Genomic DNA, 16,602 nt, shown 5'->3' with positions numbered 1-16,602 from the left:
GCCAACAATTTTGCTAAGAGCATACGAGATAAGAAGCATATCAATAGCGGTTACGAGAAAAATATAAAGTCGTTAAAGGATTGGACAAGAATGGTGTATTTAGCGAGTAAATATAAAGATGCATTACCACTGCGTGATAATAAATATATAATATTCCACAATAAAGTAAAAAGTATAAAACCAAAAAAAGGAAAAGGATACTCTGTTGGTAAAGAATCCTACGGCGTTACCTGTCCTGGTAGTGTTCTCAGTGATATATCACGGCTAGAGGTACTAATTGGAGGAAAACGAGCCGGAAATAACTCTCCGGAAATAATCAATGAGGCCGCTGATATTTGCAAGCGGTTATTTGCAGGCGGTATTATGGACATTAATGCATATCGAACGCTCATAGACGAACTCGTGGATGATTAATTGGAAAACTGGTGTTTTTAATAAGGATGATCATACACTACAACCACGATAAACCAGTACTCGTCTACGTGGTAAACTCGCGATTGCCTGTTTACCGTGCGTACTATGGAGATGGTCTCGGTAGCACCATTGCGGGGTTATTTACAAGAATGGCTCCAAAAGTAGCGCCGTTAGCCAAACAATTAGGAATGAAGGCTATTGATGTTATTCGTGATAAGGGTATTAGTGCCATTGGAGATGTTGCCGGAAAGGCGCTTTCAGCCGCGCGGGACAAACTAATGTCGTTGGTGAAATCCAGGGGATTTTCAAGAAAAAAACAGATGCCATCAACGATAGTGATGCCTGCAAATGTCAGTAAAGTAATAAATAACGCCGTGGAAGAAAAACTAGAATCGTTGGCGACGACTCCGTCGTTGGCGACTTCGCCATCAGCCGATGCGGCAACCAACGCGCTCATGAACGCGATAGCGGGGAGTGGTTTAAATTCAAAGAATTTACGACGAAAAAATCGCAATTGAAAACATCAACATGATAAATAATAAAATGTTTGCGCGAACCGCTGATCCCGCGTTTGATATGGACTCCCCAGTGCGCAGGGATGATTCTGTCCGTGATTATCAATTTTATTCTTATTATGCAGCGCAACCTGACCTACGATCGCGAATTGAACTTCAGGTCCAAGATACCAGTAAATACTTTCTGCCGTGTGAAGCGTTTATCGAAATCGAGGGAGAACTCGTGACAAATGCCGCCGATAATGCACCATACGCAGATGACCATCGTGTTCGAGTTGGCTTCGTCAACAACGGTATCATGGCGTTATTTGAGAGCGCCAGATATCTTATTGACGGGCGAGAAATTGAATCAATAGAACGCGAGGTTGATGTTGCAACGACGATAATTGGGTTGGCGAGATACTCGGATGATTATACAAGATCGGCGGGTCCATCTATAATGTTCGCAAAGGACACCACTAATAACGCTGATCATCTTTAGTACATCAACGTGCTGGTGGAAAGAGATACCGCAACTGACCCACAGGCTGAAGCAAATAACCCAGACCGCAGAGCAAGACCAGGCGCTAATTTCAATATTATAAAAAGTCTTAACGATAATTACAATATGGGATTCGCAACACGAGTAGGGATGTTGCAAGGACCACGCCGACAGTTTTCATGCGCGATTCCACTCCATCACATATTTGGATTCTGCAGAAATGTCAGGAAGGTTATCTATGGGGCCAAGCATACAATCGCGCTGACGCGAAGGGGCGATGATAACAATGCAATATGGCATGCTGCTGGCGTCGCTGCCGGTAAAGTCGTTTTAACTAAAATGGCATTGTGGATGCCGGTGCTGACTCCATCAGTTACCACGGAAGCACGATTGTTAGCATTTATGGAACAGGGAGGGAAATCGTTGTTGAGTTGGCTAGCGGTAACAACTGATGCTAAAGAGGATAACGTCGCCGATACGTTTACATGGCACCTGGCATCAAAACAAGGTGTTTCAGCCCCGCGTCATGTATTCATAGCGCTACAGAATAGGGAACGATTGGGCAGTCAAGAACGCAGCCATATGATATTTGATCAATTAGGAGTCAGGGATGTTTCGCTGAGAATAAACGGACAACAGGAACCATCCGAGGATATACAGCTTAATTACGGCGACAACCATATCGCACGTGTGTATCATCGATTGCTGTCGTATATGGGTCGTGATCAAAACGTCGACACTGGTTTGCAAATATCACAACTTGATTTTAAAAACCTGTATCCGATTTATTATTTTTCGCTGGAACATCTTGATTTAACGAGACAATCCGTCGTTGATATACACTTCCGAGCTCGTATAGCCCCGGGTGGTGTTAATTACAGAGCGGTTGCTGTCATCCTCAGCGATAAATCAATGCTGCTAGAAGGTGTTGGTGGACGAATGAGAATCGTTGATGCGCCAGTGGAAAACATGTAATTGAAAGCATAAAACGCGTTTACAATAAAATGTCGTATAGTGTCGTCAGTGTAGAGTTGACTGATGGTCAAGTCAAGAAATTACGATCAAAGTCGGCTAAACAATGCGGGACCACAATAACGCTGAAGCCGTCACAGATGGCGGGTGGTAATCATAAGATATCGTTGACGGCGCGTCAAATAAAACATTTCAATGATGCGATGAAAAATAAAAAGGGAGTTCAAATAGATTTTTCAGCCGCAGCAATTAAAAACATGGAAAAGACCGGTGGGATATTTCCGCTGTTAGCTGCGATTCCAGCGTTGATTGCCGCGGCGGCCCCAGCAGTGGCTAAGGCGGCGGCGTTGGGGGCCGTTGGTACCGCGGCGGGGATGGCATTGAAGAAGGCAACCGGGAAAGGCTACAAAAAAAAACAACCCGTGGCCGGAAGGGGTCTAAGACTACCGGGAACCCCGTATTCATGGTACTCGGGAAAGGGTCTAAGACTACCGGGAACCGTTTATTAACTCAAGAGCCTATGACTCCAATGTCTAATTTTGATTTAATAGACGCCGCAAACGCGCTAGCGATAAAAAACTTCAGAGGTGTTTTTATGAGGGATCAATTACCGGCGGCACCAAGAAATATTGAAACCGGCATAATTAACCTCGATGGGTCCTCCGGAGCGGGAACTCATTGGGTTGCGTACGCGATTGATCCGCGTGCGATCGTCTATTTTGATTCATACGGGTTAGCCCCGCCGAAAGAGTTCATGCGGTATATCCGGGCGTGTTCAGCCCGGGTTTTTTATTCCACGCTGCCAACGCAGCGATTAAGCGACCCACCGATATGCGGCCGTGAGGTATTGAACGTACTTGCGGCGATTTCATCATCGCGGAAACCACCTCATGTGGTTGTAAACGAATACACTAGTGGGGTCGTAGAGGCCCGGCGGGTTAATTAGAAACGCCGTTTTTTTCTACAATAACGATGATTGATATTTGGGGACGACCGGTTTCGGCGCTGAAAAAGCCCACGGAAACGCCCGCCACCGATGACATAAAAAAACTAATCGAGGATGAAATCGCTGATACGTTGAATTTAACAAGTGTTGACCCAGGCGAAATAGTTGTATTTCAAGACCGCCAGGGTAAATTGAAATCCAGTAATGTGTCACTGAATGATGTTTTAACACGACAGCGTGATGCCGCCGAGGACGCTATCGCGTTGTATACCGGCGACGGACGACTCAAACCGGGTGAACATCTATCCACGATAACATTAATCCGAGACGGTTTTACAAGGTTAGATAGATCGGTGACCGAACTTGACGCGCAGGTGAAAAAATCTATCACCGATATACAGCTCACTACCGCTAGTTTTTTCGGGACCCCGACGGTAACCGAACCGAATCTTGCGGGGATAAAAACTACTATTTCGGAGTTTACAACGCTGTCGGGTCAATTTTACACGTTGCGAAAAAATTTTAACAGGGTCGATAACAACTTTGATAAATTCTTTGGTAAAAAAAATACCAAGCTGGATGAGATTACAACAACTATAAATGATATCACTGCGTATGGACAGGAAATAGTAACGCTCAAAACCGAGGTTGAAGCGAACAAAAAAAGTATAGACTCGCATGAACGGGAAATAAGAATAATCGCTGTTGATACTGCAGTGAGCAAACAAAATATCGACGGGCACACACAGGAAATAAATACACTCATTACTAAGGTTACAGCGAACAAAAAAAGTATAGACGGGCATACACGGGAAATAGGAATAATCAAATTTATTGTTGAAGCGATTAAAGACGGACTACCGAGAGTAGAAGAGCAATTCAAAAAAATAAAAATCCCTCATGAGAACATCATCAACACAGTATACACAATTCGGCATGGATCATTCGATTGGACTCCTACACAGAATACAGTAGATATCACCGCAACTGTTAAGGGCATTTATCGATTGACATTGATTTCGGCGATGCAGTTTAGTATATCATCGTCGAGTTTATCCGGGTTTAACAATACAGTGTCAACAATCATTGACAAGGACACAATTGAACGGTTTGTGATTAAGGCCGTTGATAGCAGTCTATTTAGGACAAACATCACATGGTATGTGGAATTTGTAGCGGATCTAAGTAATTAAAAACACTAGCTCTTTTAAAATAAAAATGACCACCAAGAAAATTGAATCAGAGGTATCACCGACGTCACATCAATATCGATTCGATACCGCAAAAGAATTCTCCGCAAACTTGAAAACGCTTTCCGAACAATACCGTGCAAAAATAAAAAAATACCGCCGAAAAATAACCGCCATCGACGCGGTCGTGTACTCGGTGTCGGGTATAGTAGCTGGCGCCGGTGTTATTTTATCCACGGTGACCACGATAGCCCCGATCGCTGTTCCAATCGCTGTCTCCGCAATGACAACAGTTGCTGGAGTCGCCAACGCAATCACTAGGAAGATATCATCGTGTTTTCAGAAAAAACTCAACGAGTATACAGTAAAACATCAAATAGTATCCGACGCGTACTCGAAATTATCCGGGTTGATCTCGTTATCGATTGATAATTTGTTCGTATCCGATGTTGAATTCTCCACGATGGTCCAGTTATATAGCTCCGCGATGTCAAAAATCGAGGATTTTCAACTGGAAGCCGAAACCACCTGGTTGTTAAAATTAGACACTAAAAACAACAAATAATAATAATGTCGCTGAACCCCGAAGGGTCTCAATTACTTCAGCGGATCGCGGAGAACACCACTCCGGTACAAACAAATATGATATCAATAACGTCAACGAAACCCGAATTTAGTGTGAACTTCCCATCGCCGGTTCCAGTGAAGGAAATAGCGCTGGCAAAATTGCGAGTATATCACAGTTGGCCTAATATCCGAGCGGACGCATTTAACGGACAACAACCTAATAACTCGCTGGTTTTTGCATGGACAAATAAGCCCGATGGGACCCCAGACTGGAATGAGGTTACAATACCAACTGGGTCATACCAAATAGAACAAATCAATAAGGAATTTCAACGCAGGATAAAATCGATCACAGGAAAGGAATCAAAAATCGCTATTACGGTTCATGAACCGACGTTATCGTCGACGATTGAAATAAGCACACCGGGGTATATGGTTGATATTTATAACAGTTCAATAAGAACCATACTAGGATGGCCTAAGAATCCACCCGAGGACTTGCACACGAATGCGAAATCGTATCATGAAATTACCCCCCGGTATCTAGGTAATTTATCTACTATAAAAAGCACGTTATCACCCAGTTGGTTTTTATTTCAAGACAGGAATATCATGCAGTGGTATTTTCAGCATAAGAAAACTACTGAATCGGTCGCCATATTAACATTTATTTTAAGTGATATCACTGATATGTTTGCCGAGATTAATCGTATTTACCAATCACAACTAGAACAGCTACGGGAAACAAAAGAACGAAAACACGTTGAGGTGTTAAATCAACTTATATCAGACATGGAATATATCAATGAACGAGTCGTTAAAATAATATCCGATAACAGCGATGGTAGTAAACAAAAATTCCTAACCGAGTATAATATCACAGAAGCCGATTTACCCGATTTCAGGTTTCCAGGATACAACGCGCCAGAACTAAGAAAGTCTCTTAATGATTTTCTCGGTCCATCAACTTATATCCTCAAACACGATAACGGAGATGGTGGTAGGCATATTGCCCCGTACAACGTAAATATCGCATCGGTGATAGCGATTAATCTAGTGTGTGATGTTATCGAAGGGAGTTACCAGGTGGATACCAAGCAATCAAATCAGGCTCAACAGGGGTATATCCTTTATTCGTTTTCACCAACAGCCCCTCCGGGATTTTTGATCATTGAGAGTCCGATTAATCCGGTCTATATGCGATGCCATGATCGGTTTTTAACGAGAATTAATTTTAAACTCACCGATCAGTCAAATAACCTAATCGATCTGCAAGAGGAGGAGTTAGTGATCACTCTGTTTGTAAGATCATAGCAGCAGGGGGGGCGATGACATCGACGCGGTCGTCGATGTGCTTACCGGACGCTGACGACGCTGGGGATCGACGCGCAGAAGGTGTTAATTAAACCAAATGACGTTTGGACGATCCCCCAACGACGACGTCGTTTTTTTTTTACCAGGCGCTGACGACACTAGATCGTTGAGTGCAGAAAGTATTAATTAAGCAAAATAACGATTGGACAAAATGTCCGATTCGCCCCCTCTGCTGCTTGGTCTAAAGCGCTCACTGTTCCAGATCACAGCCATCTCACCTCTGCGTGGGTTCGAGTCCAAGGCTCGACTAGCGTGGATACATGGGAAAGCCTGCCAGTAGCTTCTCGTGTGTCGGTGGTTCTTCCCTGGGTTTTCCAGGGTTCTTCCTCCACCAGTTATACTAGCCGCCATGTATAGCCTATCTTGTGCTGAAAAATGGCATTAAACCCTAGAACAACAACAACAACAAACTCCAGAAGTTGTTCTCGGAATATATAAATGTAGAAAACTTTGTGTTCTTTCGTTTTTATATTTTGATTACAACCAGTATACGAATTTCATTTAATATTTGTTTTAATTTTTCTCTACAACATTTGAAAATGGGGGTTGCTAGATGTGTGTACTCATGCGACTAGCAATGAAATCGCGAGTACCCGGTCACATGTCATCAATTCCGATTTAATACGCACAATTTCTGAGAAAATAAGTAATTTTCATATCCATTTCATGCATGTATCGCTCGATCTAACAACATTTAAAGTATGGTAGGCCATCCGGTAAGTGGCCTTGCTTTGCTAGCACCATGTTGGCCTCTTGTGATGCTAGAGTGGTCTTCATAGCTTCCATGTAAGGAAAGATATGGATATCAAGCTGACTTTGAAAATTAAAGTCTACTTGACAAATCTTATCCACTGAGGGTTTGAATTGACTCAGCATATATGATTTTTGCAAGCAACCAAATGATACATACTGCACCCTCCGAATATTCTGGTTAGAACTCGATAAATTTAACTCAAGATCAGTTTAGTTACGACTCAGTTACGTGATTGTTTCTGGTGTCAAGAGGTAGCGGAAAATTCCCTGGTTTTTCCAGACCCTTATCAATATTTGCAAAATTCCAGGCCTTTTCATGGTTGGGATAATATTTATAATTTCTCTCTCATTACATATAGCATGTGGAAATGTATGTAAATAGTCATGATTGGAGCTGATGTAAAAGTACCCTTCGTGCAATTTAAACAGAGGCAATTAAAATGCAAAGAGGGCAGGTATAAACCACCATTTCACATATTACTTAGCCCTTTACCTCATAGAGCATAGTGACAAAGTGCATTGCGCTATAAATAGAACACCTGTTACCTAGTCGACAGCATACGCATAGGCCTGCCTGTGAACTGTTAAGCAAAGTAGTGTATGTTACGTTTAACAGCAATTTTAACCATTTTACATTTTTGGTACACATCTATTATATGTGGAAAAATTAAGAGTTAAGTCCGATTGTTATAGCTGTGTAATTATTTTTCACAGAAGAATTTTTTATGTGCTTGAAAATCAAGAGAGAACTCGTTCACTATCATGTCAGTGAGGCCGCGTGACCAACTGTAGCTGCCATTTCCCATACTCAAAATTTACGTTTTTCGTCTGCGTCTACATCACTAAGTCATCTGAATTTGACAATCAATAAAAACTAATTGCTGCCTACATAAATATCAGAGCCTTTACCTAAGTTATTGAATCTTTCATAGTTGAGATTCTAATCATGAAAACTTCGTAAGCACTGAATGAAATCCTGCCTGTGAACTGTTGCACAATGTAATGTATGTTACGTTTAACAGCAATTTTAACCATTTTACATTTTGGTACATATCTATTATATGTGGAAAAATTTAAGAGTTAAGTCCGATTGTTATAGCTGTGTAATTATTTTCATGGAAGAATTTGTTATGTGCTTTAAAATTGAGTGAGAACTTGTTCACCGTCATTTCAGTGAGGCCACGTGACCAACCGTAGCTGCCATTTCCGTTACTCGAAATTTACAAGGTTTTCGTGTGCATCTACATCACTAAGTCATCTGAATTTGATAATTATAAAAACTAATTGCTGCCTACATCAATATCAGAGCCTTTCCCTAAGTTACTGAATCTTTCATGGTTGTGATTCTAATTGTGAAAACTTCGTACGTACTGAATGAAATCTGCAACTGCCATTTTGGAGAGTGGAGATTACAACCCAGTTACTTTAAAAAGCAGACATCGACCAGTGCATAAATAGCGATCACGTGATCTGATGTAATTGTCATTCGCAGAAATGAATGTAGTATCTAATAGGGGGTTTTCCCCGAAGGTGGCGCTACGAAAACCAGCTCAAAATGGCTAATGTTTACAGCAGGCGTCAAAAGGCGCTTCCATGCGAATCTTGTAGAGGCATCAAAAGGCGCTTCCATGCAAATGGAGTAGAGGCATCCAAAGACACTTGCATGAGGTAAAGGGTTAATATCTAGTGAGACATATGTGACTGCAGTTTGTGAGACCATTATGTTAATTTGAATAGGTAAGATCATGTAGTGGAACAACCCAATATAGATAAACCAAAGAGACACTAGATGTGTCCAGGAGAAGAAAAATTATTTTACAAATTATTGCCTTGAATGAGAATGTTTAAGCCCCATGTAACAGAGACTTTTTACAAGTTTGTGAACAGCAGCAATGTTTCTTTCAAGTCAGACTGTTACTACATATATTAAACGCAAAGCATGACCATTTCAGTAGTCTGAATAGCGTACACATGGAATTCATTTTATAAGCCGATTTAGGAAACAACTGACCATCAGCAAAGCCCAACAAAAATAAATAAAAGCAGCTGTCATCAGGAACTTATATGTACATACCTCAGATGATTACTTTTCATGTTTAAACATCAGAATAACTTTGCACTGTTCAAGTGAAGATCAACAACAGTCTTGTAAAGTTTAGTAAAAGCATCAACTTCTTGCAAGTGGTGTTAATTACCTTTTTGTAAATGAAAAAGTATTGTAGTATTAGTAGTGCTTTAGAGGCATTGAGACTATTTTAATATTATCAAAAATTTGTTTCGGTATCATATCTATTATGTAGACTTCATTAGGACTATGAAATGTGTATATTCATTTGATAATATAGCCTTCACTAACCGATGTTATCAATACTTCTCTCTTCCTGGGAATTCGTACCACTGCATCGCCTCTGTTGAAGAAACCGATGTTTAACAATAATGATTTAAAGAACCACTACCCTGTTTTCTAACCTGCTATTCAAGTACAAAATTTTAGAATAAGTTGTTCTATCCCAACTTGCAACTTGTCTGATAGTCTGTTTAGCAATGCACATTCTGCGTATCACCCTCGCCATCATAATCAAACAGCTCTTCTAAAAGTAGTTAACAATCTTCTCTCTACTTTGGATTTTGGAAAGATTACAGTCCTCACCATCCTGTGGCATTTAACAATCAACCATGATATATTACTTCACTGTCTCCAGCAATATATTTGGTATTCAAATTACAGCCTTACCATGGTTCAGGTCCTATTTAGTCAACAGAACACAAATCGTGTCCATAAACGGAACACATTACAGCGCATTCGATCACTGTTTTGGTGTTCCCCAAGGCCCATTTCTCTTCATTCTATACACTCAGTCACTTTCAGGTATCAAGGATAGACATCCAGTGTCTCACCAATTTTATGCTGAGAACACTCAAATACACGACTCCCTCAATAACTCGTGCCCTGATAACTCACGGACCCACTTATAACACAGGGTCAGGCATGAATCCCATTTTATTAAACAGAAAATGCAACAAAAAAATGATCCCAATTTCTTGAACTTAAAAAAAAACTCGATCAAATTTGTTAAGTGAAACACTGATATATCGCTCGAGTTATGGTTGAAAACAGTAGATATGACCTGGAAATTTTAATCAACATTTTAAAATTATCAACTTTTAATAAGACGTCATATAATTGATTATATAATTGGTCAAATTTTCTTTCCAAATGACATTCTTAGTACACCGTAATTATGGATATTCATGGAAATTGTGATCAATGAAAATGTCATGTCTAGTGTATGCAGTATATTAATGATTAAATGTCAATTAAACAATTTTCATTAAGTGAAATTGGTGTTTTAATTCGATCTTTTAGTTCCACTTAAGTGTTATAATCATAAATGCAATGTGTATTTAAACGTAAAATGTGTCAATCTACTGTAACAGCTATGTCCACAAGCATTTCTCTGAGAACCTAATTAAGTGCTGATTGTATTTTGATAACTAACTTGCAGAAGTATTTGTTGTATTGTTGCACTGAATTAAAAGATGGCCTCCTTTGTATTATCACATTAATTATGTCTTTTGAATCAAATAAAGGCGGTGGAATTTTTTGTTAAAGTTAAAAGGCACGCAAATCCTACATACATAAAATCTAGCGGTCCCAGTCATATCAATTGATCAATCGTACAATGCTATAAATTCTTTTGTCATGTGTTTAGGCTCGAAAAAACAGTAACACAAGAAAGAGTGAAAACAACAAGCTTTGAAAAAATACAATAATTTATTTCCCTGGAAAAATTCTGTAAGACTGAAAAAATATGAACTTATGGTTTTATAGAATCAAATTCAAAAATAATCCAAGAATAATCCATGAATAAAATTTCTGAAGTCCTAATAACAAAATGTTCTACAGATTTCAAGTTCAAAACCCAACGAAGAATCCAAGATGGAAGACGATAATGTATGCTGTATCCTGTAGTTTTGAAATCCATAGTTCCTTGTAGAAACAAGAATTATTACTCCAGTTATGGAAATCAAAACAAATTTCTTGTTAGAACTGTCTTTGATTAAGAGTCTCACAGTTGCACATGTATTTTCCTGAAGAAAAAAAACCAACAGAATTAATCCTTTTGAATCCAAGTAATCTGAAATAACTCCAAACGTGCACAACATACAACTTCCAGTTTATCAGCCCAGCTTCTACTGAGAATAACTCTCCAAAACAGAGGTTATACTGTCTCCTAAATTTAAACAAGGGGTCTCGTGATCATCTTCTGGAAGTGTCACAGAATTAGGCAAAGAAATAACTTGGTTTTGTCTTAAAAACACTTAGACTATTTCTCGTTGCACATGCATACAACATTATATAGGGTGAATGTGTTTTTCCAGGTAAGCGATTGTATTAACATGTACCTAGCCACAGATTACTTGTGTCAGGTATCATGACTAACATGATATGCACGGGTATTCTACCCCGACTTGTACTCACTCTCCTATGGATTTAAGTAAGATGAATCACGAAAAACCAAACTGGTCATTTTTGGATCACGTCAAGAAGTACACACTCTCCTTTATTCTCCAGCCATAGGGGTAAGTGTTAAATTTACATTCTTTTTATTTGATAGGCGAAGCTTATTCAGTTTGTACTGTGTTATCACATAATAATGTGCTTATTACAACGCAGATTTTTAAAGTATTATCATATATCTAGAAATTATACAGAAACTATTATGTCCCATTTGGTTTTATTATAGCTGTTCGTGTCTGTGTTGGCAGCTGTGTCTGTGTTGGAAGCTGTTTCTGACTGTGTTGGAAGCCGTTTCTGACTGTGTGTTTGAAGATGTTTTTGACTGTGTTTGAAGATGTTTCTGTGTTGGAGGATGATTCTTACTGTGTTCGTAGCTGACTGTTTGTAACTGACTGTTATAGAAGCTGACTATTATGGTAGCTGACCGTGTTTGTAGCCGTGAATGTCGATGTAATGTTATTGTGAATATAACTAGAGCGGTCCAAAGCTGTACGAAGCCATCTAAAGTTTCTTGGAGTCATCTGGAGCTTCCAGAACAATGCTGTATGTTGTGATAACATTATTGTGAATCTTAGTCGTGATAAGATTATTGTGAATCTTAGTCATGATAAGATTATTGTGAATCTTAGTCGTGATAAGATTATTGTGAATCTTAGTCGTGATAAGGTTATTGTGAATCTTAGTCGTGATAAGATTATTGTGAATCTTAAGTTGTGTCAAAGATTATTGTGAACCTTAAGTTGTGTCAAAGATTATTTTGAACCTTAAGTTGTGTCAAAGGTTATTTTGAATCTTAAGTTGTTTCAAAGATTATTTTGAATCTTTAGGTGTATCAAAGATTATTTTGAGTCTTAAGTTGTATCAAGATTATTTTGAACCTTAATGGTGTCAAGAGTATTTTGAATCTTGTGTAAGATTATTTTTGAATCTTTATAATTTTGTTCGAGATTTTGTGAATATCTTGTTAAACAAAATACTGTTTAAGGGGTATGTGCAGTCCATGAGGGTTCTTGGATCTGCACTTCATTTTATTTAATATTTGTTTTGTTTATTTTCAATTGTATTTTTACATCATATATTTATCATTATTAATTCATTCATAAATTTCCATCTTTCCCACCTTGTGTTTGGTTTGTTCATTTAGTCCAAAAAACCCACTCGGTTACAATTCTGCGACAGAAGTTCAAAGAATTATGTACTTGTTAAAGGTCACGTACACCCAGTGTGACGCTGATGAAAACCAATCATTTTACTCTAAGAAATAAAAAAATAAAAAGCTGTTTACATCTTAAACACAAAATCTCATCATAACCTAGACAACAACCAATCATTTTAAAATAAAGATAGAACTTGTTTATGTGGCTGCCACAAATTTTAAAAGGTCAGGATTTAGATCATCACCTGGTGTTTATAAAACAAACAGTCCAGGTCAAACTTTTTTCTGATAAAAGATAAATCTCTAGCAAATAAATTTACAGAACAATAGCATGTAAAAAAAAATTAAAACTGACAAACAATTAAATTGAAATAAATATATATTAAATCAGATATAATTAAATCAAACGTACATAACAAAATGTTAATGTTTATGTAACATGAACTACCTTAAATTGACCAACTCCTTCAAAACTGATCAATGATAGCAAGGCAACCAAGCGAAATGAATACTTTGTTAAAAAAAAGAGCTTGGTTTCACAGATACAGGCCATTGTTGGCAAGAGATTTTCAGAGAATTCCTGAACTGGCACTTAGAGATATCCTCAAGGATGATAATAATTTTCATTATTACTTTCAATGAAATCATGAAATAATTGAACAACTGACTAATTGAACAATACAAAAATTGAGTTTCGACGTAATCAATTGTATCACAAAATAAATGTAGTTGGTTTTTGAAAAAAAGGAATCTTGTTTGGTTGTGTATCAACAGTTAGTCTAGTTCTCAGTTGCTGTGACTCCCAACTTGTAGTATACTATTTAATACCATTTCGGAAACCATGATAATCGACAAAACAAAAAGCAGCGACTTAATGTACATATATTTTTGCATACACGTGAAGGTTGTTGAAACCAGTTGCAACCGTCTTTCACGTGTTGGACATTTTGAAAATAAATGTTATTTACATAGGATAATGAAGAACTTTATTACAAAAAGCACATTATCAACAATAATTATCGAATTGATTGTAAAATTAGGATTCAGTCATTTAACAGCCCAGTTCCCTACCCACCCCCGCAGATTTCTCAATGTAAAAGCAGATTTTTGTCAATTTTTGGAATTCCCTCTGTAACTTGCACCCTCACTTACAGTGCTATCTATATATGTGGACCCCACTGTGCATGAGTTATGGAGGGAGAGGTGTATACAAATCTAGCTCCCCAACTGAATTTGAGGCTATCATGCAAGTCATAGAAAGGTTCATATCTGATCTCAAGTCATGGATGACACGTAATGAGCTGCAGATGAATGATGGTAACTATAACCATGCTGATCACTATGCAAGGACTTTCTCATTCACATCCTTGATCTCAAACAACAAGTATCAGAAAATCCATTCCAACAGTTGGTATGAAACCTAGGTGCCACTCTCAATAGTACTCTCTCATTACACCAACAAGAATTAACACATGCAAAGCTGCATATCTGCTGCTGACAAGCATCAGATGCATTTACATTTTCATTCCAGTGATGCCACTAATACACTTGTGTGCTCTTTAGCACTTTCAAGACTGGACTCCTGTAATGCACTTCTACATGGTTTGTCTTAGTATCTAAATCTAATACACAAACTTCAAGTCCAAAACACAACTGCTTGGATTATCCTTACAATATAAAAAAGACATTTCCCCCCTCCACTCCACTCTGTAATGTCCACTGGTTACCTGTTCAATGCATAATCAAACACAAATTTTGTTTGATATGCTACAATTTGTTGGTTGGCTCTAGTCCAATATAACTGTATGACCTCATCCCATGTGTACAGCCAATGAAGTAACTTGCACTCCTCTTCCGACGCTTGTATTCCCATTGTTCCCACTGTCAAAACAAAGCCATACAGATGTTCTTTGGCATACCAGTGCACAGCTACATGGAATGAATTGCCCACTGATCTTAGAAACAAGGACACTCGTTCAAAAGTGCCCTTAAAACTCACCCATTTTGACTACAGACTTAATGCTTACTTCCTTATTATTGTCAACATGTATTTGTTTTGTAATTTCATGGTGTTTCTTTTTGTAATCTTGTCATTGTGTATGTTTTTTTGTTGTATCTAATATTGTAAAGCACTTAGACCTTATAAAAATTAAGTGCTGTACAGAGTCCATGTTATTATTATTATTATTACCCAAGAACTTTCTAGAACTAATTACTAAAAAAGGGCAGTGGTTACCAGCACAAGAACAGAAGATGTGACAAATGAATGTAAGACTAGATGAAATATAGCTGAATAGAGAACCATATGTGGTTTAAGCTCTTTGGTCACAATCTTAATAGAACCATTAACATGGAGTCCTTCAAAACAATGACTGTTTATGCGCAGGCATGGTGGATGCACAAGTGTACCTTGTCTAACTGACACTTCTCCACTATGTCAGAAGATGTATTCACATTGAACAAACATACCTCTGATTTATCAGACTGAGAGCACTGCTATTCCCTGTGGTAGGAAAGGCACAACTCACTTTTATCAGTTATCAGCTCTACACCAATTTAGAGAGGGCACTGCTTATCCCTGCAGAGAATGATCTTCCCTGCAGTGATGGCATTTAACCCGGCATTGGAGATTCTTGGCCTTTTGGCTATCTCCAAACCATGGACATCCACCTTGTTTCTGCCCCCCACAGGGCACAGACTTCCCTAAACCAGGCAGGAATCAGGACCCCTACACAGAATAGAGCAGGTTGCCTTGTGATTATGAGGAGGAAGCAGGGCCTGTCCTTCTCCCCCTGTAGGTTGGGCAGCTTTCTGCCACGTCTGACACTTAATTTGTCCATAGATAACAGTTACACACATATGACATACATGCTTTTGGTGTACATATCTCCCAGAGCATTCTTCTGCACACACTTGTACACACTCTGTGAGAAATTAATCTCTACACACAAAACAAAATTCAAAATCAATATAACTGAGAACCAAACTAGAACTATTAATACGAAAGGGTTAACACTAAACATATGCACCTCTTGCCATACAAGGTGCAAAAACCCATTCAAAATTACCAAAACACAAAAAGCACTCAAATAATGAAAGGACCAGAGAGAAGAACACAAAACACAAAACGGTAGAAGACTGGCCTAAATGACATTTGAAAATGACAAAAAAGGTGAAATTTGATACACAATCTCTGCAACATGTGCATTCATATAATGTCCATGGAAAAAGACGTGTGTTGTCTATGACCAAAGGATCAGACTGGAATCCTGTTTTTTTTTCCTTTCTATTCTAGCCCTCCGATGACTAACCTATACAACAGTGGCTCGTATTCTATTACTGCTACTAAACAAGATTCTACACATCAAAACTACGAACATGGGAATTACATTACCAGGGTAGTCCTTGGAACTTCAAAACAAACCATTTTGCTCAAAGTGCTTTGATAAAATGTCAAATGAAATCCAATCACTCACCTCCATAGCAGTCCAATCCAGGAACATCTAGAAAAAAGAAAACAACCATCATTTCAAGAACAATGGTATTGCAAGAATGAATAAACAGCATCTGAAAGAATATGGAATTACGAGTTTCATCCCATCCAGCAAAAATATAAATTTTTACTATTATAATCAATTAGGAATGGGACCAAAGTGTTCCAAATTTTGTATGAATCAGAAACCTTGAAAAATATATTTTCATAAATAAAATT

The 16,602-nt window shown here is 38.5% G+C and overlaps 1 protein-coding gene across 1 annotated transcript in view; it reads right to left on the bottom strand.

Moving 5' to 3' along the window:
• The window catches only part of LOC149781478 (uncharacterized), a 430,415-nt gene that overhangs the window by 402,081 nt on the left and 11,732 nt on the right, over nucleotides 1-16,602 (bottom strand). The window contains exon 2 of the mRNA XM_089934971.1: nucleotides 16,367-16,393. Within this exon, the coding sequence (XP_089791097.1) occupies nucleotides 16,367-16,393 (27 nt within the window). The remainder of the gene's footprint in view (nucleotides 1-16,366; nucleotides 16,394-16,602) is intronic.

The sequence above is a fragment of the Sinohyriopsis cumingii genome, chromosome 15 (genome assembly GCF_028554795.1).
Source record: "Sinohyriopsis cumingii isolate HCF-2022 chromosome 15, ASM2855479v2, whole genome shotgun sequence".
Taxonomy (NCBI): Eukaryota; Metazoa; Mollusca; class Bivalvia; order Unionida; family Unionidae; genus Sinohyriopsis; species Sinohyriopsis cumingii.
Note: the sequence above shows the minus strand (reverse complement) of the source record. Positions and strands in the feature narration are given on the sequence as shown.